Genomic DNA, 24,561 nt, shown 5'->3' with positions numbered 1-24,561 from the left:
TCACTAGTTAATTTTTTTTTTTCCAAAATAAGATCCAGTGTTGGTCGACCAGAAGGGACGCGACCTCAGCTCTCTGGGAGGAAGTCTGGGACGAGCGGTCGGGTCGAACAACAACAGGACGTCACAGTGGACAGTCAGTTGTTTTGTGAGTGACTGGCAATCAAACTATTCAGTCATTTGAACGTGAACACGTGTTGCAGATTCCTTGACAACCATTAAACTACAGCTAGAACCACTGAAAACAACCAAGACAATAATTTGGACATCTTTCACTTCGGAACAAGCGAGCTGTTTATTTGGCAATTACACTTTTTAGCTCTTGATGTTTTTATGAAAGCTGTTTAAAGGAAACTGAATTCAAACCCTGAAAAGAAAACAGAAGGCAGTCGTATGTTTCCGAGGACAGATGAGAGGATTTCTTCTTTGCATTTCAGTTCTCACGTCAAGAGAAAAGAATCCAGTTACACAGGAAGCAAAGTAAAGGAACAATAAATAGAATCAACCACATAAAAAAAAACAAAAAAAAAAACACACAACACAGTAAACAGCTTAACAAACAATCCTCTTAGACTCCAAGAGGCTGAAGGCAAAGCAGAGGAAAAAACAGTGCATCCGTAAAATAAAACATCACAACGTTTTCACTCAAACGCTGCAGAAAGTAAACGAGCAGGAGGAGAGTGCGACTGCATAGAGAGAACATGGTCTCCTAGTTTTCTTCTGAAATGTAATGACATCAATTATTCAAGTGTTTGCCTCCTGAATAAACAATAAAGTCCTGGTAAAAAAAACATGGATCAGATGATTAGTAAAAACAACAGCGGAGACATTCTGAGATGGATGTTGAGGCTCCTCACCGCCACCTGCTGTCCCGTTAATGTCCCCCGTCACCTTCAAAGATGTCAAACATGGCGGCTCCATCGCTGCACCGGCTTAAAGTCTGTTATTAAATGTGAACAGCCAGTGGCTCAGCTGTACTCTGAGCTGAATGCTAACATCAGCATGCTAACATGCGCACAATGCTCACGTTTCCACGGTAACCTCCACAGGAAACTCATGGATAGCGTCTGTGTTTAGCCAGTTAGCATGCTAACATCTGCTAACAACAAAGTACAGCTGAGGCTGATGGGAACGCCGTCAGATTTTTGGTCATAAACGCCCAGAAGAAGTCAGAGGGGACATGAATGTTTGAACCATTTATCCATCCAATAGTTTCTGACACATTTTACTTAAAACAATAAATATTGAGCTAAAGTAAAGTTGCATTATTTGTCTGCTACAGGATACAGATCTGCTCTGTACATCAGATTGTTTTTTGGTCTCGTGATGTTGCTCTAGTTTTCATTAATTAAACAGAAAACCATTCAACATCTATCTACGTAAACGAGAAGTTATATCAAGACCCGACGTCCAATATCAAACCGATAACTGTTTATAAAAAAAAAAAAGATAATTACACACTTCAATCAACTCACACCATCTAATCCAGGCTCATTCTGTGTTTTCATGCAAAGGACCCGGCTCACGTGTGACGATGTGAACGACAATAAAAAAGTTTTACATCGATGGATTAGAAAAAGAAAAATATCAAGGGGTGAAATCTGAACTCGTGCCATGCGGATCAATTCTCTGCTTATTATCAGAGACGTAGCTCGTCTTTGTTTTCTCCTGTTGCTACACTACATCGGAGAAAACACTTTTTACAGATGGTTCACATGCGTTTGGTAATAATAGAATAAAAGTCGTAATACCGCCGGAGGCTGTTCTCCACTGTGGAAACACTGAAAGTGACGCAGATGTGAGCAGACTGAGAGTTTTAGTTCATGAAGCAGCAAAGAAAGAAAAACTATTCAAAGCTGTGACACAGATGACGATCGAGGGCTCCACGACAAAACTATAAAGACGTCGGCGTTCTGTAGACACAGATGTGAAGAGTTGTTCTGTCAACGTGAATTATCCATTTTATAGAACATCTAAACAAACTGCAGAGACTAAATAATTAGATTTATGAGCGTTAAACGAGAAAACAGAGTTATTAGAGAAGACCTGAAAAGTGTCTCTTGAATGCCATCGATCAGCTCACAGCTACACTTAGAAATCAATATTATTATGTGACATCGTCCCTGAAATCAAACTGACTGACGTCCTGTAAAGTCAGAAGGATTTTGATTGGCTGTCACAGATTCAATCGTCCATCAAATTGTTCTGAAAATGATCCAGAAGTTAAAGTTCCCGGTGTGGACGACCTTTAATTTCCTTTATACGTTTATCAAATGTGTTTTTGTTTTTGCTTCTTTATCTTTCAGGGGTTCAAATAAAAGATGGACGACTGTTTCTGTTCATGTCAGGTTATTACTCTCAAATTAAACACTTTGTTTTAGTAACGTATCACCAGACAGCTTCTCTTCTCATTCTGAGACATGCGAGAAGGCGTAACTCCACATTAACTCTCATTAATCTGCAGAAGTCGTCAATCCTCCCGCTGATGTTCTTGTTTGCTGTTTGCAGAAATTAAACTCTCTGTTCTGCTTCACAAAGCCGAGTCACATAATCACAGTAAAGACCGTCCTCCTGTATTACTGCTATAATATATACACTATATAAGAGTTATAAAAAAGACTATTGGGAACAGAGCTGCAACGATTATTTGATCAATCGATGAGTGAAGAGGGAAATTAATCGCTTTAAGTCATTTTTTAAGCAAAAATCTGAGACTTTGTTTTTTTGTTTTGCTTTTCTTTGTCATGTCTGACAGAATAAATAGTTTGAAGACGTCACTTTGGATTCTGGGAAATTGTGATGAGTGTTTAATAAACTTAACGATCAATCGATAATGAAAATAATAATCAGTTGCAGCCTGAGTGTAGGAGCAGGTCGTTACAGGACGCGGGTACAAAACGTAACGTTAACTTGTCGGTTTTTACTGGATTGTTGGATCACTGTAAAGGTTAAAGGTTAGGATTCATCTGCAGGCAGTATCTTCTTCAATAAATAGATCCAGGTGTGTGTGCAGGTGTGTGTGTGCAGGTGTGTGTGTCATGTAGAAACATTCATCAGCTCTCCTTAAAGGAGCAGTACAACATTTCGGTGACATCCTGTCGTTCTCTCGTGTTCTCCAGAGTCGGTTTCTTCTCTGTGGATCCAGGACAGAGTGTGAGCGTGCTAGCTTAGCATGAAGGCTAGCATGTGGGGAGACAAGGGAGAGCTGGCAAACTTTAGTCTACAGGTGTGTAACGTCTCCTGACAGCCAAGAGACGACGATTAGGACTTCTGTAAAATCAATAAGACTTTTAATACCTTCTATTTTAAATGCTTTTTAAGACTCGTCTAGATCTGCAGATACTCTGAACTAACAGCAGCCTGGAACTTAGAATATTTATCCCACTCTGTTCTGGAGAAGAAGAAAGAAGCAGGTGTGTTTTTAAAATTTTTAAACCAGCTTAACGTGGGTGTTTCTCTACTGAGGCTCTACTTCACACCAGCGATCACAGTGAGTAAACTACCTCTCGAGAGCAAAAAAAAGATTTGTCACATTTGGAGAGTTCAAGCCAAGACGTCCTGCTGCTGCTCCAAGAAGAAGAAGAAGAAGAAGAAGAAGAAGAAGAAGAAGAAGAAGAAGAAGAAGAAGAAGAAGAAGAAGAAGAAGAGGTGCTTTTGAAGCCCTGAAAATAGGGCAGTAAAAAATCCCCCCCAAAAAAATCCAAGCCACAGGAAACTAAAAGTGAAGCAGCTGCATGTTCTGTCTTTTTCACACATGCAGATGACTGATTTCAAACTGAGCTCAGATCAGATCGGTCCTCGGAAACAGTTATCGGCAGTGAAAAACTGATCCAGAATCTGATCTAGACTCGTCGACTCCACCGTCAAATGAAGAAGAAGAAAAACAAAGATTATCTCCACGGCTTCTTTCAGGATTGTGTTTCAAAGTAAAAGTCAAAGATGTAAGTGGAAGATTGAGAGCAGCGCCTCACAGTGGAATGACTCATATTTACAGTTTACACATCTGAGAGGTGAAGGCTCACTCTGTGCAGGTGTGTGTGTGTGTGTGTGTGTGTGTGTGTGTGTGTGTGTTCTGTGATGCTGATCTTTTCTGATGAGGCCAAATCTCAGTTTAAGACTTCGGTTTGGTTAAAGATCAGAATTTAAAAACGACCACACGGTTGATTTTTACATGTTTTAAGCCAAATAATCCACCGATTCACACAGTTCTTGTGTTTTCAGACGCGAAATCTGCTCAGGATGCATAACAGTGAAAGTGTCTGGGTTTTCTAAACTAAACAACTATAGTGATGATTGATAAAGTCATATTTTTAAAAAGGAAGAAACGGTGGAGCAGTCGAAGCATAAAACTGTACGCTTTCAATATTTAGGATTTATTTATTTATTTAGGAAAATCAGCGGTGTGGTCCTTTAATGTCCTCTTAAGTGTGTGTATGTGTGAACAGCAGGCACATCTCTCAGTGTGTGTGTGTGTGTGTGTGTGTGAGCCTATAACATCATCATGTATCTATAGTGAGCGGCACTATATTCGTTCCTGTTGGTTCGGCAGTGAGAACGACGTGTTTGTGCGTCGGTCCTCATCACTTTGTGTCTTCATGCAGGGATCAGCTTCACATCATGTCTTTGTGTGTGTGTGTGTGTGTGTGTGTGTGTGTGTGTGTGTGTGTGCTGGTTCTCTATATTTCCCAGTCACTGGTTGGTTGAGCCTCCAGCAGCCTGGGTGCAGTTCATCGTACTGAACCCAGGCAGCGTGACCCGTCCGTGGGTGTAGATGTCGCGGTTGGAGCCCTGGTTCATCCGTTTCACCAGGTTCTTCTCGTACAGCAGAGGGTGGTAGGCGCCCAGCGTGCAGGCGGCGTCGAAGAAACGCTGGTAGTAATGGCAGAGCTCCGTCTTCCTGCGGGACGGCAGGAACTCGTAGACGTGCACCACCTCGCACAGTGACATCATCAGGACGGTGCCTGGACAGGAAACAGAGGAGACGCTTTGAAGCTTTTATCTGGTCGGATACAATAACCAGCAGAGACGTCTGTCGGACGAACTGATGCTTCTGTGGCTGGTTAATGTGTTCTCTGCTGCTGCTGTCAGTGCGTACCAAATTTACAAGGCTACAGTTGTTATTTTAATGCATCATATTAATATTTAATCAACATTTAAGTATCGGATCAGACTCGGCGTCTCCGAACAGAACAAAAACAAAACTTCATCAGTAGTTTCCTGTTTTTTAGCCAAGAAAAATGAAAATCTTTCTTTAAAGGCCCTGAATACTCTGATCATTTCTCAATCATCTATAGACGCTCGTCTCCTTATTGAACACAAGTTTGTTTTGGCTTTTCAACTTCACAAAAAACACAACGCAATATGTAAAATTCACACATTCATTAGGACTCATTCACACTCTCACTCGACAGATTTCTGTTTTTTTTCCTGTGCTTTTCCATTTAATAGTTGGCGCAGCTCACTGGATGTGAGGTTATAAACAGGAAGTGGCGAGAGACGTGATGTATGACATACCGAGCAGGCCAGAAGAGGGCGGGTTCTTCTGGATCGGCTCAGCCATGTTGTCTTGTATCCGCTGCCAGACCTGCCACTCGAAGCGAGGGTGCAGGATGTAGAACGGCTGCATGGGATGAACCCTCCTGTATCTCTGGTACTGGGTGAAGATGGGGTAGTCCGTCCTGTTGAACCACTGCAGGTGGGACAAGGTGACGTTACTGCTTCTGTTAAAACCTTTATGAGGTACTGTGGGTTTCACACAACTGGCCGTTTATAATAATAATAGAAGAGGCAAAGAAACTGTGTGAGATGAGGTCAGAAATCAAAATAACTCAAACATGATGCACGTATTTTTAGACTCAGCATGACTTCTTCTTTCAAATAAAGTTTCATAATATCCGTGTATGTACGCTTGCACAACTGCAGAACTTGCCTGAGAATCTTCTCATTTTAAGTTTTCTTCAGTATCAAGTAAATCACTGATAGTTATCTGGACTGTACGCATGTGGAGACTGCAAACAGGAACCGCTAACGGCTAATTCTGTCTGCTTCTTGTGCAAAAATAGGCAAAAAAATACAGTGAATTCTGCTATGACGACGCAAGAAAAGTGTTTTCTGTGAGTGCACGATGATGTAATCGTTACCTGAGTGAGGTCAGCAGAGAAGGGGGCGGGGTCCCAGGCCACCAGAGCACCTGAGCTGTACAGGGAACTGGACAGGAAACGATGGTCATCAGACGCCATCACCTGTAAGATAAACAGATATAAATAAAACACAAATTCATTATTTCTACAGTGACGCTGAAGAGAATCTGTGAGAAGAAGCTTCTGGAGATGTTTTAAAGCTCACTGAGCAGCAAACCAGCTCACTTTAAAACTCATTCTGTAACTCACAGTCGGTCAAAACATTTACATAGACACTGAATGCAAAGTGTCTGTGCTCCATTATCAGGAGGCACCAGCACATGATCCTGAGATTAAATGTGTTATAATTGAGTTTGTGATCTGAAACTCTGAACTGTCAGAGCTCAGAAATATCCTTTCTTCTAAATCAATTATTTATAACCACCCAAACTGAAACGCTCTGGTAACACCGTGGCTGTTTTGTAAACCAGCGCAGAGCCGATTATAGCCTGAATTATTTTGAATGTTAGATTTAGCCTCCACGATGACACAAAGTAGGTGGTTTTGTTGATCTCTAACTATGTGACCGGCTGAACCTCCGTGAATCAGAGTCAGAGGGAGAGAGAAACTCCGACACTTCACCGCAGCCACAGAACAAAAAAAATAGAACAACACGCTCTTCTGGCTGGTTGAGTTAATTTAATCGGTCGATGAGCTCAGGTTGCAGCATAATAGTTACTGAAAGGCCGTGCATTGTGTTCGCTGCCACGGAGGAGAAATAGAAAAGTCAGTGTTGGTTTCCGTCGGTCTGCTGAGTCTTCTGCATTCTTCACAGCAGAGTGAAGCTGGTCAGCAGCTACGAGACGACTGCAGGAACATTCAATGACCGAAAACTACAAGACCTGAGAAATGATCTCATGTAATCACAGAGTTCGGCTTCACAACGATCACAGATGTATTCAAGAGGAGGATCAGACGACGGCACAACGCTTTATTTTTACTGAAGTTGGCACCGACGTACAGAATGTTTATTATAAAATGTGCATTATTTGTGTTGATATTTCTTCACAAGGATCAATAAAATATTCATAATTCACGTTTTTGTCTTCTACACCATGTTAACATAATTTGGAGCAAATAAATATGAAGTTTAAAATGTAAAAAATAAGAATGAATCAGCCGAAATAATGTAAGAACACTAAAATAATATAGTTTTTAGATGCATTTGTTGATCAAAAATATAAAAACTGAGATGTTTCTTCAATAATTCGCCCTCGTGTGAATGTTTTTAATATAATCTAACAACAATGAGGATATAAATAGATCCACGCTTCATCATCGCGAAATGGTTACTATAGCAACGATCAGCATGCGTTCAGACGTGTTGCTAAAAGACAGAAACACCCAACCTGCAAGTATAACTTCAATAATTAATGATAACACTCATCATCTCCTCCCTGTTGATGGACCACAAAACATTTCTGCGGCTTCACCGCAGAAAACAGAGTCGCAGCGTTCTGCTAAACGTCGGAAGAAGCTGGAGACTCACAACAACCGGAAAAGAAAACATCAAACGTCTCCGTGGAGCTCGTCTGAGATCACAAACTGATACCAACAAATGTTATTTATGATGTTTTAGAGGCTGAAATCTTCACTGCAGCTGCTGAGCTGAAAGCAGAGAGCACCACCTCGACCGTGTGATGACGGTGGAAATAAATTATTGTCAGATCAGTTTGTGATGTCGGTGCTGCTGCAGACTTGAGCTGCATCCAAACGTCCGGACTTCACCGCGCTCGCAGACTGATGGACTGATGGGAAGTCTGCGAGTCTGGAGGACGGTCAGAACTCACGACTCCAGCAGATACGAGCACGACGCTGTAGAACTTATTATGAACTTTACTGTAATTTTACTGAATCGTCGAAGGTAGAAATAAAATGTCACCACAACATGAAACAGAAATATGTAGAAGTAAAGGTTGACTGAGGTGAAGGAGCCACTTCTGAGTTAGTTGTTTATATTCATGTTAAGGTGACTAGACAATGATTGAACTGGTGTATTTGAGTGAACTGTTCCTTTAACATGTGATCTTATGGATGTGCTTTACACAAGATTAACAGTGTTTTCATGTTTAACCTTCTTAACATGTTCATTTTTAAAATTCTCAAACTTTTCTTGAGGACAAAACTGAATCTTGACTTTTTCCATAAAAATGATAAAAGACTGATGTTTCGTCTGTTTCTTTTAGTATTGGTGATAAATTATTCCATCAATAAATCATCTGCTTATTATGTTTGAAACGTATTCACATGAATCTGGGTCTGACAGACGCTGGTGGTTCATCAGAAGCCGTTTGAGTTGTTTCACGATTTGTATTTGTCCTTGTTGGAGGTTCTGATGTGGAGCTCTGACTTGGTTCTGCTCACCTGTGAGTTGATGAGGCGTATCGTGGTTTTCGACCCGACATCCTTCTCGTAGCCGCTGGTGGGCGCCGCGTTGAAGCGCAGCACGGCATCGTGAGCGTCTGCGATTAAGTAACAGAACACAAGTTTGAGAGGAAGTGAAAACTTTGCAGTCACTGATGCAACAAATTTTCTGTTTCTGTAAGTAGCCTGCTGATTGAAAACAGGAACACACAAGAGGAAACAGCACAGCGATGTGAGACACACACATGTTTCTGATCAAAGTCACCTCAGACTTAAAAGCTCCCGAAGAAGAACTGAAAACAACAGGTTGTATTTACTTTAGCATCCTGTTGAAAATGATAATGTCACTTCACGACCTCAGATAACAAACTGGTTTCCTTCTTTTTGTTGTCATGTTTTGTCCGTGCGACGTCTCCTCCCTGTTTGCTGAGATTAACAGCAGATGTTGATTCTGGTCGCTGGTGGAACATTCTGGTACACGACGAACCAAAATAAACAAAGTGTTTCCTAAACAACCGAGTAAACAGCAGCGGCTGCTCGAGCGCTTCTCAACTCAACACCTACACATTTACTTAATCTGCTGCTGGGTGAGAGCGTGTGGTTCAAGTTCAAGCACAGACAGCAGATAAGATGGAGAAAGTGTAAAAGTACTTCAGATAAAATCTGCAGCTCTGCAGCCTGTGAACAACGAGCAGAGCGACTGCGGAAGAGACGTGAGGGCTGCTCGACGTTCGGCCACTTTAAATATCTTCCATCTGCAATTTGTGTATAGGTCGTGTTTATGTTGTGAATAACTGAGTGAAACACTGAAAAAAAGATAAATGTGTTCTTCCTCTTCTCAGCCGTTTGCTTTTGGCAGTGACCAGCGTCGAGTTTCAGTCTGGATGATTCTAATCTCTCGAGCATCCGGCCTTCACACAGCAGCAACGTTTCCTTCTTCTCAGGATGAAATATACAAACTAACTACTAAAAACTACATTTCAGATTAACAACCAGGAACCGAAGCGCGCTGTCTGTCCAGATTCAAGGACATTAAAGCAGAAATGTTTCACCGTACGTGTCGTGGAAACATTTGTCCTGTAATTAAAGTTTGTGGTCAAAGCTCAACGCTGCCTCCGACTTTGTTCCTCCAGTTTTTTTTCCATGTCACAAATGTTTACGACGGGCTTCCAACTCCACGTGACGCTCGCTGGACTCCTTCCTTCATACGGAGTGACGACTTTGAAGGAATTTAATAGAAAATATGAAGAAAATTTTTAAGCTTTCACTTTATTTACATTAGTGTCACCAATTCACTGTCTGACCAAATCTAAAATCTGGACACCATCTTTCTTTCTGTTTATTAAGTTTTGGCATTATATAAAACTTAACGATGTCACAGTGAAGCTGAACTTCGATATCAAACATCAGTTAATTACACGATTGTATGAAACCTTTGACAAACTCGTTGCCAGAGTCTCATAATAAAACTGACTTTGTCTCGACATTTTCCTACATTTCTAATTATCTGTCAGGTTTCATTTATCTTTACTGGATCAACAGTATGAAAGCTGCAGATCCGTCAGCAGTTATCTGACAGGCGAAACAAACCAAACTGACAACAAACACATTGAAACATGGAGCGGATTTAAACTCAGGAGACAAACAGACTCCACATAAAGAAAACCCATGAAAACGTCTCACCGATCTCTTTGCCCAGCCCAGAGTAGCGGAGCGACCCTGCAGACGACACCACGGCGCAGCTCCTGTAAGGCCCGAGGTCCGAGGTCAGCTGGTTCGGGGGCAGCTGTGCGGCCCAGGGCAGTGAAGAGAAGGGCTGGAGGTCGGGGGTCAAAGTCGTGACCTCCACCTTCTCCTTCAGTTGGCAGAGCAGCTCGTGACTGCTCAGCTTGGGCCGGCTGGAGACGCCGCCAGGGCCGCTGAGCTGGACTCCATATTTATTCATCGACTGATGGATGAAAAAGAAATTCAGCCAAGTTTAAGATTTAGAGTAAAGTTTTGTGACTTCTTTCTCCATTTCTCACCTGATAATTCTGCACCACCTTCTTCAGTCTGCTTCCCAGCATGTTACTGGACATCTCGTCGTCCCAAACCTCTCCCAGGAGCCCGTGAGGCCCGAAGAACTCGGCCTCTCCTCGGCCGCTCAGCTCGCCCCTCCGCCGGCCTCCGAACAGGGTCTCCAGCGCACGAGTGAAGGGGCGCGGCAGCAGCCGGGAGAAAAACCCGGAGGGCTCCTGGCCCCTCGTCTTCCTCTTTGGCGTCGAGTCCGCGACCTCGTGGGTGTGGTTTGGAGAGGAGAGGACAGGGATTGGACGGTGAGGGTCACCTGGGACGACACCTGGGAGCTTCTGTGGGTCGATGTACATGGGCTTGGCTCCACCTCGCAGCACCTGAGGGAGCCAGAGACGACTGCGTCAAACATCTGCGGCCCAAATTCATCGAGCATCTCAGACATGACCATCGTGGTTTACAGACCTTGATGACAGAATGTGCACGAGGCTGAGCTCGGGTTCGCGCCCGGACCCCGAAGATGGCGTCCGTGACGGGCACGCTGTTTTCAGCGCAGAGGGCGTAGAGCAGCGCCATGGAGATGCAGAAGAAGGCCATGCAGAGCGCTCCACGGCGAGCCCGACGCCTCAGACGCCACAACAGGCTGACTCTGTCCATCGCCGCGCCGGAATACTGCAGGACACACGATCATATTCACAGTTTATCGTTTTCAGAAATCAGACAAAAGTTCAGTTTAAACCAGGAGGGAAACAGCTGATAACTTCAGAGAAAGTATCAGACTGTTATATCCACATAATCCAGTTATTATATCCACATTACTGATGATTACTGATCGATCAGACTGTGTTAATATCTTGTAAAAGTACAGATCTATTAAGCTCATATCTCTCAGCCCTGCACAGACGTGTCTTACAGATGTCCTCCACACTGGACGCACGTCGTTACGTCTTGCTTTTCATTTCAGCCTCCATGATACCAGACGAGAGCAGCCGCAAAAACAGGACTGAAACTGAGCTGTAGACGGTCATATCGCAGCTTTCACTACAGTATCTGTAGAATACGTCACAGGAATGACGAGAATACCCACAGTCATATGTTATATGTTGCATTTGGAAAGTGAGTGAAGTGAGAAGATATGAAATAAACAGGTTTCCTCAGTGAATCACTGCTTCTGATACTGTAAGTGAGCGAAACAACAAAGAAGAAGGACGCAGGAGCCATCGTCGCCCCGGGCGGTGGGTGAAATCAGGGAGAAAGAGTGAAGAGGAGGAGGAGGAGGAGGAGGAGGAATGCTTGATTCATGAGAGGGGGAGGCCAGACGGAGAAAGAGGAGGGAAATCAGGACGAGAGAGGCCTGAAGATAATGAGAAAAAAGAGAGAGAGACAGACAGAGAGAGAGAGTTAGTGGTCGGTTTTAGCCCACAGAGCTCCTGCAGCGTTCAACCTGACCATCAGTCGCATCTAATGGAAGTAAATGAGCTGATAGTCAATGTGGCTGCAGCACCACTGGGGGAATAATGAGGGCGGATGATAATGTGGAGGAGGAGGAAGAGGAGGAACTCAACACGATATTAAATAGAAAATCATTTGCTTCCTTTAGAGCAGAAAAGACGATCTTCATCGCTGCATGTTTTTAAGATCTCTTCAGGATCAAAGGAAGCCGGTGAAACCTGTCTGAATATTCACCGCTGCAAGGAGCAACTCAGCTAAATGTAAACAAATCAAAAGCTCCCAAATGATACGAGCTGATGCAGAACACAGAGCATCTCTAGAAGGAGACAGAGGGAAATCAATGCAATATTAAATAGCAAGCAAACAAAAACAAGATTAAAAAATAATGCTGGTGGTTTTGTTTTATCGCTTCGAGCGCTGCCAGAAGTGGAACTGAAAATGTAATGTTTGTTTTGAGGGAAAACATCACGGGGGACATTAAAGTCCAGGAGAGACGTGAGGAGAAGATGCTGTAATAAAGTTATTTGTGGCTCTGGATGCAGATTTAACACAAACTGAAAGACTGATTACCTGCTGAAGTTTGCTACTGTCAGCTTGGGTTAGCAGAGAAAGACGTTTTTCAGTTTGTGTTATTACCTCATTAATATTGTAAATATGAAAATTCAGTTTGACTTTCTTCTCCAAAACTACGTAGTGCCCCTTTAATGTCCAGGTATGAACGGTTGTCTATTTTTTGATTGATCAGAACTGTGGTTGCAGAACTGATGCAGTCCACTCTGGTTCACTTTAGTCAGAAACGTGGTGAAATAATGGACGATGGAAACAAGTTAATCACTAATGTTTTTAAATTCCAGCACGTTACGTGCTGCTGTTTTTACTTTACAAATGCTCAAAGAAGCTCATTTGATTCATGATATCAAGCTGAATCTTGTTACGCAACGGTCATTATATCTGTTTGCAACAAGCAGTGATGTTTCAGAGACGCAGGTTTATAGATGCGTGTAAATTCTGGTGCCGTTTAGTTGCAGTCAAGTTAAACATTTATTCTTTTTTATTGGCTCATGGACTCTAAACTGAGGACTAACGCAGAACGGCTAACAGCTCATAACGAACATGTGAAACCAATTGAAACTGTCGAAATAGAAGAAGGAAGAGAGAAGAAGATGGAACTGTTTGGTCCTTTAGAGGAACTCAGTTTTTAAACTTTGGGTCACATGTCGATCTCTCTCAAACTGAGAAGCTGCACGTTTGCAAACACAACCTGACGACCGCAGTTTAAAATACTTTTTGACGGAATGATTTCCAGGTAATATAAAAAAAAACACTGAATGTGCAATCAGGCACAACAAAACACCAGGAACATTAACTTCCATTAAGGTTAACTGTATTAGAGCCATACAAAAGACTTAATATATATGGATCAAATATCTGGCTGCACAACAAACGTACAAAGAACTGATAACTCACATTACCATTCGGACAATTAAGCAGGTGGTGCTGCAGGTGGTGAGAGAGTTCACACCTGAGCTCAGTCCTCTGTGTAAAAGGCTCTGATCAGTCCACGCTCCTCCCACTTCCTCCTCTCACCTGCTGCTCACAACACTCCACATCAGAACCTACAGTCCGTACCGCTGCAGAACTTGCCTGAGAATGTACACGTTTTTGAGTTTTCCTCAGTATTAAGAGCATCCACTGATAGTTGCCTGTATATTAATGGCTGCGCTACAAAAAGGAAGTGTTTTGTGATAATTCGGCATGCTTTCAGTGATGCCCATATTATAGGAACCCTAGTTTCAAAACCTGGAGCATGATTATCCCCCCCAAGGAAAAGTTAGAGAGAGAATAATAATACGAGTTAACGTGGTGGTGGAAACAGACAGACATACCAGCCAACATCATCTATACGCCTCGCAAATAATCCACAGATTTAGAGCTGAAGAGTGAGGCTCAGCCGCACAAAAACAGTAGTGACACAGTGAAATGTAATCACTGAGCCAAGATAAATCCCTGCAGGGAGAAAGGTGGTCTAACATGACTCAGCGCTCCTGCAGCAGGTAGAAGAATGCAGTGTTTGATGCCACAAATCAGCTGAAGCAGCGTGTCTAACTCAAGACAGACCGCAGGGAGGACATTATTTATTCACAGTGAAATTATATTCTTTATTTTCATATTTTAACCAAGAAATAAAGGTCCAAGGTTCATCATACAAACAGAACAAGTATACAACTGTGTAGTGCACTTTTTAAACTGGCGTTGAGGTGAATGTAAAAAGCAGCAACAAGCGTTCAAGTTAAAAGTCTGACACCAGGTAAACCACATCCATCCGCTCTGACCGTGTCTAAGCACCAAGCATTAATCATGCTGCAGGCATGGTGGTGCAGACATGTCTCTGCAGACACGTGGTGTGAAAGTTGTCAATGTTTCTGCATCATTTGAAGACATTTTCTCAAAGCATGGGACAGACAGACAACGTAAAAAAAACATAATGTCACTGGCAAGATTTCAACAGTGTCGAGGCATTAAATTAAAAAAAAAAGCAGCGAAAAGAGAAGAATACTGATCGCTGCGTCTGCACACCCCGCTGTTTGTTTTCATTTATGTTTTTATGGCACACGAGGGACACAAACCACCAGGTGACGGTTCTCCGAGTAGATGCCTCCCCTGTGGAAGCATAATCAACTGGAAGAGGCGGTCGGGCCTGTTCTGGTTCTGCCTCGGAGGGATCTGACACAAACACTTTCACACAGGAAGTATCCGGGGAGAGCGAGATCCAAGCTACTTTGCTTCGCCTAATGCCACCGTGACCTTGATCTGAAAAAGCCACGTAAGAGGGATCTGAAGCAGGAATTAATTCGATGTAAACAACATTTAACCCTCGATTCAGTATAAATCCCACACGTGCTCTATATGCTGCTTCACAATGTGGCAAAGTGGACCAGAGGAAAACAGGAATCAATTCAATCTATTGAAAGCATTGGCCCTATGGAAACAAACGCAAAGATGGTGGCCCGCTGTGCTGCATACGAGTGCAGAGTACTTATAAAATCAATGTTCCTGCTGAGTTGATTCTATACGTACAGCAGCTGGTTTGCACACAGCCAGAGGCTGAATATGCAGCTTCACTCTGCTGCCTGCCTGAGTAACTTGTGTTTCTATCTACAGCCACAGTGGTGACGAAAACACGACACGTTCTGGTTTGTGAGGAGCATCAGATGAGAATATATCAGCAGAGAGTAAATATGAGGATCATAAACACTTAGAATAAATAAACATGTATGTCATGGATGTTTATTCTAAGGCAGAGCTGAAGTGTCTGTTGACTCAGACAGAACTGGAGGGGAAAATGATTTCTACTTCTTCCTGACAGATGCATTGGTGGGGTGATATTTTCAACCGATACTCGACAATAAAGTCACAGTAAAGTTTTAGTCACAAATGTTTGATTAACACATTCAAGGGATAATTGCAAAAACTGTTTTTTGAGCATCAGCCGAGCTTTAATGATTTTAGATTTTGGGCTTTTATTAGATGAAAATAAGGATGTAAGTAACAATTATTTTCAGCATCTTTTGGTTGTTTGCTTTTTAAAATGTATATTTGTTGGAGCAGAGCTCAGTGAGGACTCTCAGTTAAGCTTGTTAGCATGTTAACATTTGATGTGTGGCAGGTGGAAATGTGATCGGATCTGCAGGTGTTTGTTATAAAGGATCAACACAGTTATTACAGTCCATCCTCTGGGAACCGTGAGAGTCAGATCCATCCACCGGTAACTGAGACGCACCGCTGCTAACATGCTAATCAAGTATTTTTTTCAGATGGTAAGTAATTGTTGATTGAATGTTTGTCTGAAAAACACTAAAAGAAAATATTTAAAATTCTCATTAGAGGTTACCAAATTAATGTCAAATGAAGTTACCTGATTAAAAAAGCTCCAGTAACAGGTTCACACGCTTCTCTTCAGATGACTTTCAAGGACTTTCCAGGGCATTTTCAGTTTTGCTTTTTCTCTCATTTCTAGGTGTTTTCCATGACTGGAAAGTTGGTAACTATTTTCCAGGTTTTTCAAGACTTTCAGGAAAATTAACTTTTTAGAAATCGGGAATTGAAAACATTTTTACTGAGACCTCAGTGGCTTCCTCAGATGAAATGAGAGTCCGATTCAAGCTCTGAATGAAGCATCTGTACTCTCAACTGAAATAAAGGAAGTGACGAAAAAGACAGCGAGATCTCAGTGGTTGACCTCAGGGAGAAAATAAAGAGGCTTTTGAGGGAAACAGCTGCTTCCACTTGGCTTCAGTCAAAGGAAGGAGCTGTCTGCTTCCTCTCTGACGAACATCACTGCAGACTGTTATCTCGGTCTGATTCAGCTGGACGGTCTCCAAACATCCTGGACATCTTAGTTTTACTCAACTTTTGACTGTAAAGTGTGTAAAAGCTGCACTCTGTGAATACATTGTTACTATAAAGATATGATTTGCAGATGTTTTGGGCATCAATTCCATATCAGCACATCAGAGGACAGAACATGGTTACAGCTGCTGAATGAATGTGTGAATGAGTGAATGAAGAGGTTGCATCACTGCAGCACTGCAGAGCGCCAGAGACTCAAACAGATGGTGGTGTCACCAGATATCTGCTTAAAGATGTCGCCCTAAATCCCCAGCCTTCACACCCACACACACACACACACACACACACACACACACACCTCACATACAAACACACACACAGAGGCAGCCAGAGGTGTTTGTGTGTTATGCATGGACTTACGCAGCCATAAACTACGCAAGATTAAAAGGTAGGAGTGTGTGTTGCTACAGTGTGTGTGTGCATTTATGTGTGCATGTGTGTGTGTGTGTGCATGTGTGTGTGTGTGTGTGTGTGCGTGTGCGTGCTTTAATCTGGCCTGGCGGAGTGAGAGGGAGTTATGTATGTGTCAGCAGCAGCAAAGCTCTGAATCAAACCACAGGGAGGTTCATCGGTCGGTTGCTGTCGGTGCAGCGTGACATTTATGCCTCAGCATCGCACAACGAAAAACGCAGCTGCGCGGCTGAATGACTCGTTCTGTGTTTACGGCAGGAAAACCTCAGTTGTGACCAAACAGAAACTGAAAAGCAACATTAACAGATGAGAATCAGTCGGGGGGGGGGGGACAACGTACCGACCAGTTGAGTTGGTAAAATAATTCTCTGCTTTTTAAAAACTGATTAATGTTAAATATAACATAAATGTAACAGTGTTTCCCACACATACACTTTACTTGGGCGACACATTTGAGCATGTTATACTTTTAGTTTTCAACCGGTGGACAATCTGCCATCGCTCCTCATGAAAATATAGTTCTGATATCAATTTGCTTTGTGCCAAAAACACCAAATACCAAGAGAAAATAACACGTTTTACACTCTGGACCACATGTTGTGTTATGGAGGACACACGTAAAACAAAACCGTAGTACAACAGTAACAACCAGAATAGATCCTCAACACAACCCAGTTATATAAACAGAGACGAAACATCACTCTACTGCTTTTGTCTTCACACTCAAACAGAACTGGACTGTTTTCACAATAAATGTAGCGTTTCAGGGCATTTATCTGGTGAGAATCAGCAGAAACCATCTCAGAGAAACGTTAAGTTCGAATAATGGCACGTTTTTTCTCAACTTTTATCTTTTTTTGTTAGGCAAACATGGTGTGAATGCAGCATGAATCAGTGCAGGAGGAATAAATCAGGGGAGAGCCTCCAGGGATCTGAGGGAGGTCGCCGTGTTATCATCAGCACTTTAAAACTATTCAGCTACTGAGTTATTCAGCCACCGTGCTACCTGCTGTGTTGACATATAAGTAATAAGGAAGGCCCACCAGAGACCAGAGACTTCGCTTTCTGCAGCAAATTAAAAAAACTTAGGTGTGACTGCGGAGGCGACGCTTTGGCTCGTTCTCGTCTTCACAGTCTCAGGATGACGTGGCAACACAACCGGCCCAGAAAGAGGACAGCTAGGCCGGGTCGCCTGAGAGCATCAGCTGTGAACGTCCCTCTGTTTGCTCCATTTATGCCACACGTATCAAACACGTGAAGAGTGATGGCCGACCTCCACCCTCCTCCTCCACCCTCCACCCTCGCCTCAGGATGGAGATTCGAGTGGTTTAAGTGGAGGACGTCCCGTCTCTTGAACAGCACATATCCTGAGGCTGTCCGTCAGCTGAACTCTGATGTACGAGCGCTTAAAGCAGCAGAACCGGGACTTTGAATGTAGGAGGGCCGCAGCAGGAATTATATGTTTCTGTTCTCTTGTCTGGTCTGTTTTTAAGAGCTGCGCTGAGCTGTGTTGTCATGGCAATAAGGTACTGAACTGAATCAGACCCGGGGACAGACATCACATATAACTTTAATAACTAAACAGAAAGAGCCGATCTTCTCACTGACAGTCTGTAGTTTTGGACTCCTTATAACTCCTTATTAGGTGTTTAAATATGGAGCAATAAGGGAGAATCAGGATTTTAATTTCCTTTTCCACTGCATCAAAAAGTTGTTTCAAACACAAATATGACACATTTTAATGTAACCAGTAATGGGCCAAACACAGAGCCTTGGGGGACTCCACAGGTAACTACAGGTGTAACTCATGAAAACATAACTCCGTATCATCATGTTTATGTGGAGCCTTTATTTTGAAATTCCCCTGGTATGTCTGTGTTACCTTGTGTGTCTGAGCCAAGATAATAATAACAACGTCACGTGATGCACTGAGGCCCAAAAAGACTTTTTTCTCATGAGCTTAAATTGTGAAGGAAATGTTTGACTGTCATACTTTTATCCATTCGGGAGAAAATGGAGAAACTTGAGAGTCTTGAAGAGCTGCAACAATAAATAATTTTATTCCTAGACGAGTTAGCCGGATATTATTGATTGTAGAGCTGTGAACTGTTGATTTACACTCCTAAAACTAACCATTCAATAACTGAGTTTGTTATTCATTTGCTTCTTAACCAGGAGTGTGCTCGCTCTTTAATCCCGTATGTTTCTTATTTCTTCAGTAATGAGCCAGATTAATAGTATCAAATACTTTCATGAGATCTGTTGTTTAGTCATTATCTTCTAGTTAGTTTCTATTTGGTTTATTTTCTCTTCATGTTGAATTGTATCTCTGATAAACACACATCCATCTCCGGCTTCATATGAGGGATGACTTCAGCTGTGAGACACACTGGCAGCTCGCAGAGACTGTTTACAAATACGCGATTTCACTTCACACTCGATTGTATTTTTACACCTGCGTGACTCGTACTACTGTAGGTGTATCAGGATGAATCATGACACCTGCAGTAACTGATACTACTGTTGAAGCTGTGAGTCATCTGAACACACTCCAGCTCGCTCAAATACTGACAGATGATTGTTGTTTTACACACGGGACGCGAGTGGAGGATTTGAGAGCGAACGCTGTTTCTGCTGATGCTCGGTGTGGTGAAGCGGCCGTGTTACCTTGTAGCCCATGATGTGTGTGGTACCGCACGCTGTGTTGCCGAAGTTGTTGCTTAGAAACGGGCTGCTGCCTTCAGGGTCCCCCTCATCGCCTCTGTGGACGTAGAGATATATATACACACTGTTATACACAGGGCACATATTCATGCTGCCAACAGGAAAAAATTTGGACTTCTGCTCTTCTTTGCAATGATGTTACACCATTTTTTCTTCTGTTTTTGTTACGTTACATTGAGTGAAAGACTCTACACAGGCGGCAAAGTTCAGCGTTTTTTCTACACAAACTCAATGAATGTTCAAATTTTACCAGACATTCAATAGATTTCCATATTTCAGTGCTGATTTTGTGCCCTGACTGAACATAAATACAATGGGAGATACTTTACTCGAGTCTTTTCTTTTCATGTCACTCTCTACATCCTCACTGCAGTTATCCGATTATCTAACAATGTACTGGACTGTGTTCATGTTAAAACACTTCATGGTTCCAGCGTCACCAAAGGGAAGATCTGCTGCTTTTTCCCTTTAAATTATTCTAATAATTTGCATTTATTTGTAATCACGAGTGTCATGATATCAGAATTGTTGTAGCCAAACGAAAACCTGGTGACGATCAATCAAGTCTATCTTTACTTTTGTTTACTTTGTGTTTCGCATCTCTTATGGCCAATAAATAACGTTCAAAATATGAGTGTTGGTACATGGAGAGATTCTGTAATATAATGTTTTCAAACATGTACAAAAATAACTATTACACTCAATTACCAGTGAAAAGGCAGCCGGGTGAACTCAAAAACAAAATATGCACAAGGCCAAACATCATTCAGACGACATCATCATATGAACACAAAATCAATACTAATTTTGTGAATATTGCGATATCACGTCTGCCCCTAATCTGTGGTACCGGTGAGTTAGAGATTCACTTTGGACTCTGAGTAGTCGTGAAACCACAAACCAAACAATCAATAGATGAATGGAGACAGAATATGAGGAGGATTCAGGAGGAGAATGCTGGTGTCCCATCGACCCGACCCACAGAACCACCAGCACCATCAGCCTGTAAACGGACCTGAACGGGTTAAATTACTAATGAGGCTCAAATAAATTAAAATCAACAGTTAAAACTTTACTTTATTTGTAAATGTGTTGAATTTCTTCCATTCATATTATGATTATAAACAGATTTTTTTCTAAAATTACATTTTCTAAAATCACTTTAATTCATAAAAGTGATCTAACAAAGGTAAAGTACAAATATTACGTTGCTTGTAATTAGGATGAAGTTAAAATCTGTTGAGTATTTTAACATACAATTGTCTATTGTGTTGAATTAAAGGCCAGAATATGCAGTGGGTCCATCAGACCCACCAACACTGGCTGAGTAACAAAGATATGAACACCACATGAGGGTTAATTCAATTAATCTCGCTTCTAATTAACTGTCTTAATTGAATCTGTCCACTGAATGCAGCAGCTTTTTATTTCCTCACATTAGCTTCTTAAATCTGAATTGTACGTGTGATGGTTTCCTCTTGTTTTATTTTGTTTTATTTTGAGGTTTGTTTTGTTATTTCCTGCTGCGGGACGATGAAGATGAGCAGGAGGGAGGAAGAGGAGAAATTAAGGAGAGGAGAATAATTATTAAATAAAAATATTAATTAAACACCAACATGTGACGGTCTGAACGAGCTGTAGGCTCAGTAACATGACTGGAGCGGTGGTGAGGACATTAACATGAGTCTGTACGTGTGTGTACAGGCAGGCCGTCATCACGGACCACCACAGGATCGGTACCAGAACATGATGAGAACACTGAGATCGATCCATCAACGGACACACTGATACACGGATCGATTAACTGAGCTGTTCATCTCTATTGACCTGCACTATCTGAGGTGTCGCGGTGATATTGGTTGACCTGAGTAAAGTGATGCTCCTCCGGTGAGAGCCCGCCAGCCTCGTCGCTCCTCTGATGTATCGTCACTACGGCACCGAGCCTGCGGTTGTTCCCGCCGCCATGTTCCCGGTGAGTCCCGTGCGTCGCGGTGCCGCCGCTGTCCGTCCGTCCGTCCGTCCGGTCCGAGGCCGCTGTCGGTGTCCGGGGGCATTTGGAGAAGTACGAACCGGAGCAGCGAGTCCTCTTTTCTCTCTGCGACCGAGCGGCACCGCAGCAGCCCCGAGCGGCAAGCTAGCGACCACACACCGCGCAGCTTCCGGTCGGAGTTTCAAAGTAAGAGCTTCGATACGATGATGGTTTTTAAGGAGAACAGGGGGGTCAAGTCCTCTGCAATGTATCTTAATATTTATATATTAATATTTACACTGATATCTATCATACTGTTACAATAACCAACTATGCGTAATAAAAGATAAAACAAAAACTCCTCAGGTCGAGGCTCTGCTGTCCAATTACACCTGAAGGAGACAAATCATTCTGTTGATGTAAACATCTTGTCCAGAGAAGAAAATGGTTTGACAGAGCAGTAAAAATGAACTGTGTCAACTGTCTTTGAACAGAGGAGGTGGCCTACGACGTCATTTATCACCCTCCTACAATACAGAACTGAGTTCTCCCCCCAGACAGCTTAACACCCATCCACACCTGGGCTCACCTGATCCTGACGACCCACATGAAGCCCAGTCGGACAAACGACCCACAGGTGACAGCAACGACTCTGAAACTCAGAGCTCACAGTGTCCTTAATGACTCTGTAAGGACACTCGCACACAGAGTTTAAAAGCCTACAGCTCCCCTCCAGGTACTTAACTATATGTTTACCATTTATTAATCATGGTTATACCCAGTTTTATGAAGTTTATGATCCGTAAATGATGCAGCGTCTAATTGTAACCCCATGTCACCAGTTATATGCTCATGAGTTCATGTTTAAAGAGGTCTTAAAGTGTTTTTGTTAATATTTCTCTCCCTGTTCTGCAAATATGAAGTCCAAGATGTGACCACTCAGCTACCACTGCTCATCAGAATGTATATTTTTATCTTGGGATAACAACATTTGAAACAAGCAGTTACAGCAGTAATAAGAGATTTGCTAACTGAGATAAGAGCATTAATAAACTGAAAGTATAATAATAAGAATAATAACATGTATTAATGAGTGATTAATATGTACAGATAGAGAGAAAGAGAGAGAAGCTCAGCGCATCATAGAAAATCACAATCTAATCCTCTGGCAGTATGGACAGTCTTTTACTATAGGCTTTATTGAAAATGATGTTTTAATTTTGCTCTTGAATTCAGAGAGTGTGTCTCCCTCCTGAACCGACACTGAAAGATGGTTCCACAGCAGAGGAGCTTCATGTCTGAAGGATCTGCACCCTAGTCTACTTTTTGAGACTATGAGAACCAGAAGTGACTCAGCATCCTGAGAGCACAGCATCTGAGTGGGGTCAAATTATTAAACTTTGCATGTGAGGAGGAGGTTTTCAAGTCCAATTCTGTATTTTACAGGAAGCCAGTGAATCTTATCAGTACACATGCAGCAGCATCCTGGATCTGCAGGAGAGTCATTAGAGACTTACTGGGGCAGCCTGAAGAACTACAATAATCCAGCCTTGAGTATCAGTGTTGCAATTTATAAAATACACATTTACTTGTAAAAGTCCAAATTTATTCTCAAGAAGCAAGTATTAGTTTAATTGATGCACTAGTAAAATTATTCACTGTGCAGAATCTTTATTTTAAATAGATTAAGATTATTTGTAATTGAATTTGTATTATCATAATTTGAACATGAAAAAATGACTTAATTACAGTTTTTTTAGTTAAGTGTTGTGGAGTAAAAAGTGCATCATCCCTGTGAAGGGTCATGGTTGAATTGTTAGGTAGCAGAATAAATATGAATAAGGTTCAAAAACTGTGTAGTTATATTTAGTAGAATGCAGAATTTAATGTAATGCATTAATGTGACTTCACCTAATATTTAATTAAATCTAACTTCATTTTTAAAGTACTTGTATTTGTTATTGTCCTGCTGGGGAACTTCCACATCCACATGCTTCATTTGAGAAGCGATACGTTACCTTGTATTTTATTTTGAAGGGAAGAGATGATCGCCTCATATCCGGTTCTTTCCTTAAACCGATGTGACTTGACGGATCCCTCTGCAGCAGCCAAGACACGCAGTCTCTGCAGAGGAGGAGGATGAAGACCCGCAGACCGGAGGGCATCTCTGCTTCAGCACCAATCTGTCCTCGGTCCTGAATTAAAGATTGATTTGTGCATCTCATCATCAATATTACCACGGCTGCCATCATACCACAGGAAAACTGCTGCAATACTGTTCATATACACGTTAAAATAATGATGATGTCATATCTTTGTGTGTGTAACCTGAACCAGGTGCTTTTATTTCTGTCACCTGACTTTGACTTCTGTCTGATTGAATGCTGTGATGAATATGTTTGATGTTCGTCAGTATAAACGACAAGTTCACATAAAAACATCAGTAAAAGAAACAATTCAAAACGTAGACATTTAAAAACTACATCACATACAACAGATAGATAGATAGATAGATAGATAGATAGATAGATAGATAGATAGATAGATAGATAGATAGATAGATAGATAGATAGATAGATACTTTATTGATCCCGGAGGAATCATAAGATATCAGACGGTCACACACTTTGTGCACTGTGCAAATAGCTGAAAACTGAAAAAATAAGTAACGTGACTTGCTTGAGTAAATGTACTTCGTTACTTTCCACCATCAGAAAAAAAGAAAATGTGTGTGTGAAAATGAAAAAGAATACATAAATACAAAAATGAAAATAATTATATAGTATGAATTTAGGGAAATTTAAGTGTGCATACGTATACACATACTGGAGGTTTGAATTTATTGGTTGTACACATTTTTTAAAAAGTGTTTCATCTAACTGTAGGTGTTTAGATAGCGTTACCTTTCACTTAAAGGTGGGCAAAAAGATCCCGTTCCCTGACCGGGAATCGAACCCGGGCCGCGGCGGTGAGAGCGCCGAATCCTAACCACTAGACCACCAGGGACAGACACACTGCAGGAAATCACTACTTGTTTTTTTTCTT

General features: G+C 42.0%; 1 protein-coding gene, 1 long non-coding RNA gene and 1 other non-coding gene across 7 annotated transcripts; 1 reads left to right on the top strand and 2 right to left on the bottom strand.

Moving 5' to 3' along the window:
- Positions 1–273: 273 nt before the first annotated feature.
- st6gal1 (ST6 beta-galactosamide alpha-2,6-sialyltranferase 1) lies at positions 274–23,667 on the bottom strand. Of its 5 annotated transcripts, none has more exons than XM_037118784.1 (9): positions 23,535–23,667; positions 19,491–19,584; positions 11,016–11,222; positions 10,565–10,930; positions 10,224–10,488; positions 8,541–8,638; positions 6,138–6,239; positions 5,512–5,686; positions 274–4,958 (listed from the first exon to the last, which is right to left on the bottom strand). In XM_037118784.1, exons 2-9 carry the CDS (start codon positions 19,500–19,502, stop codon positions 4,687–4,689), a joined length of 1,497 nt encoding a protein of 498 aa, XP_036974679.1. In that variant the 5' UTR covers positions 19,503–19,584; positions 23,535–23,667; the 3' UTR covers positions 274–4,686. The 5 variants fall into 5 exon arrangements, with proteins under 5 accessions (XP_036974679.1, XP_036974680.1, XP_036974678.1 ...); XM_037118785.1 differs by lacking the exon at positions 23,535–23,667 and adding an exon at positions 21,375–21,685; XM_037118783.1 differs by lacking the exon at positions 23,535–23,667 and adding an exon at positions 21,412–21,685.
- On the top strand, positions 21,592–23,832 carry LOC119030876. The gene is made up of 3 exons (XR_005078446.1): positions 21,592–21,723; positions 22,011–22,252; positions 23,554–23,832. It is a non-coding gene; the product is annotated as an uncharacterized LOC119030876 (long non-coding RNA).
- Positions 23,833–24,450: 618 nt separating this feature from the next.
- On the bottom strand, positions 24,451–24,522 carry trnae-cuc. Its single transcript has one exon. It is a non-coding gene; the product is annotated as a tRNA-Glu (tRNA).
- Positions 24,523–24,561: the final 39 nt, after the last annotated feature.

This window comes from Acanthopagrus latus, chromosome 13 (genome assembly GCF_904848185.1).
Source record: "Acanthopagrus latus isolate v.2019 chromosome 13, fAcaLat1.1, whole genome shotgun sequence".
NCBI lineage: Eukaryota > Metazoa > Chordata > Actinopteri > Spariformes > Sparidae > Acanthopagrus > Acanthopagrus latus.
Note: the sequence above shows the minus strand (reverse complement) of the source record. Positions and strands in the feature narration are given on the sequence as shown.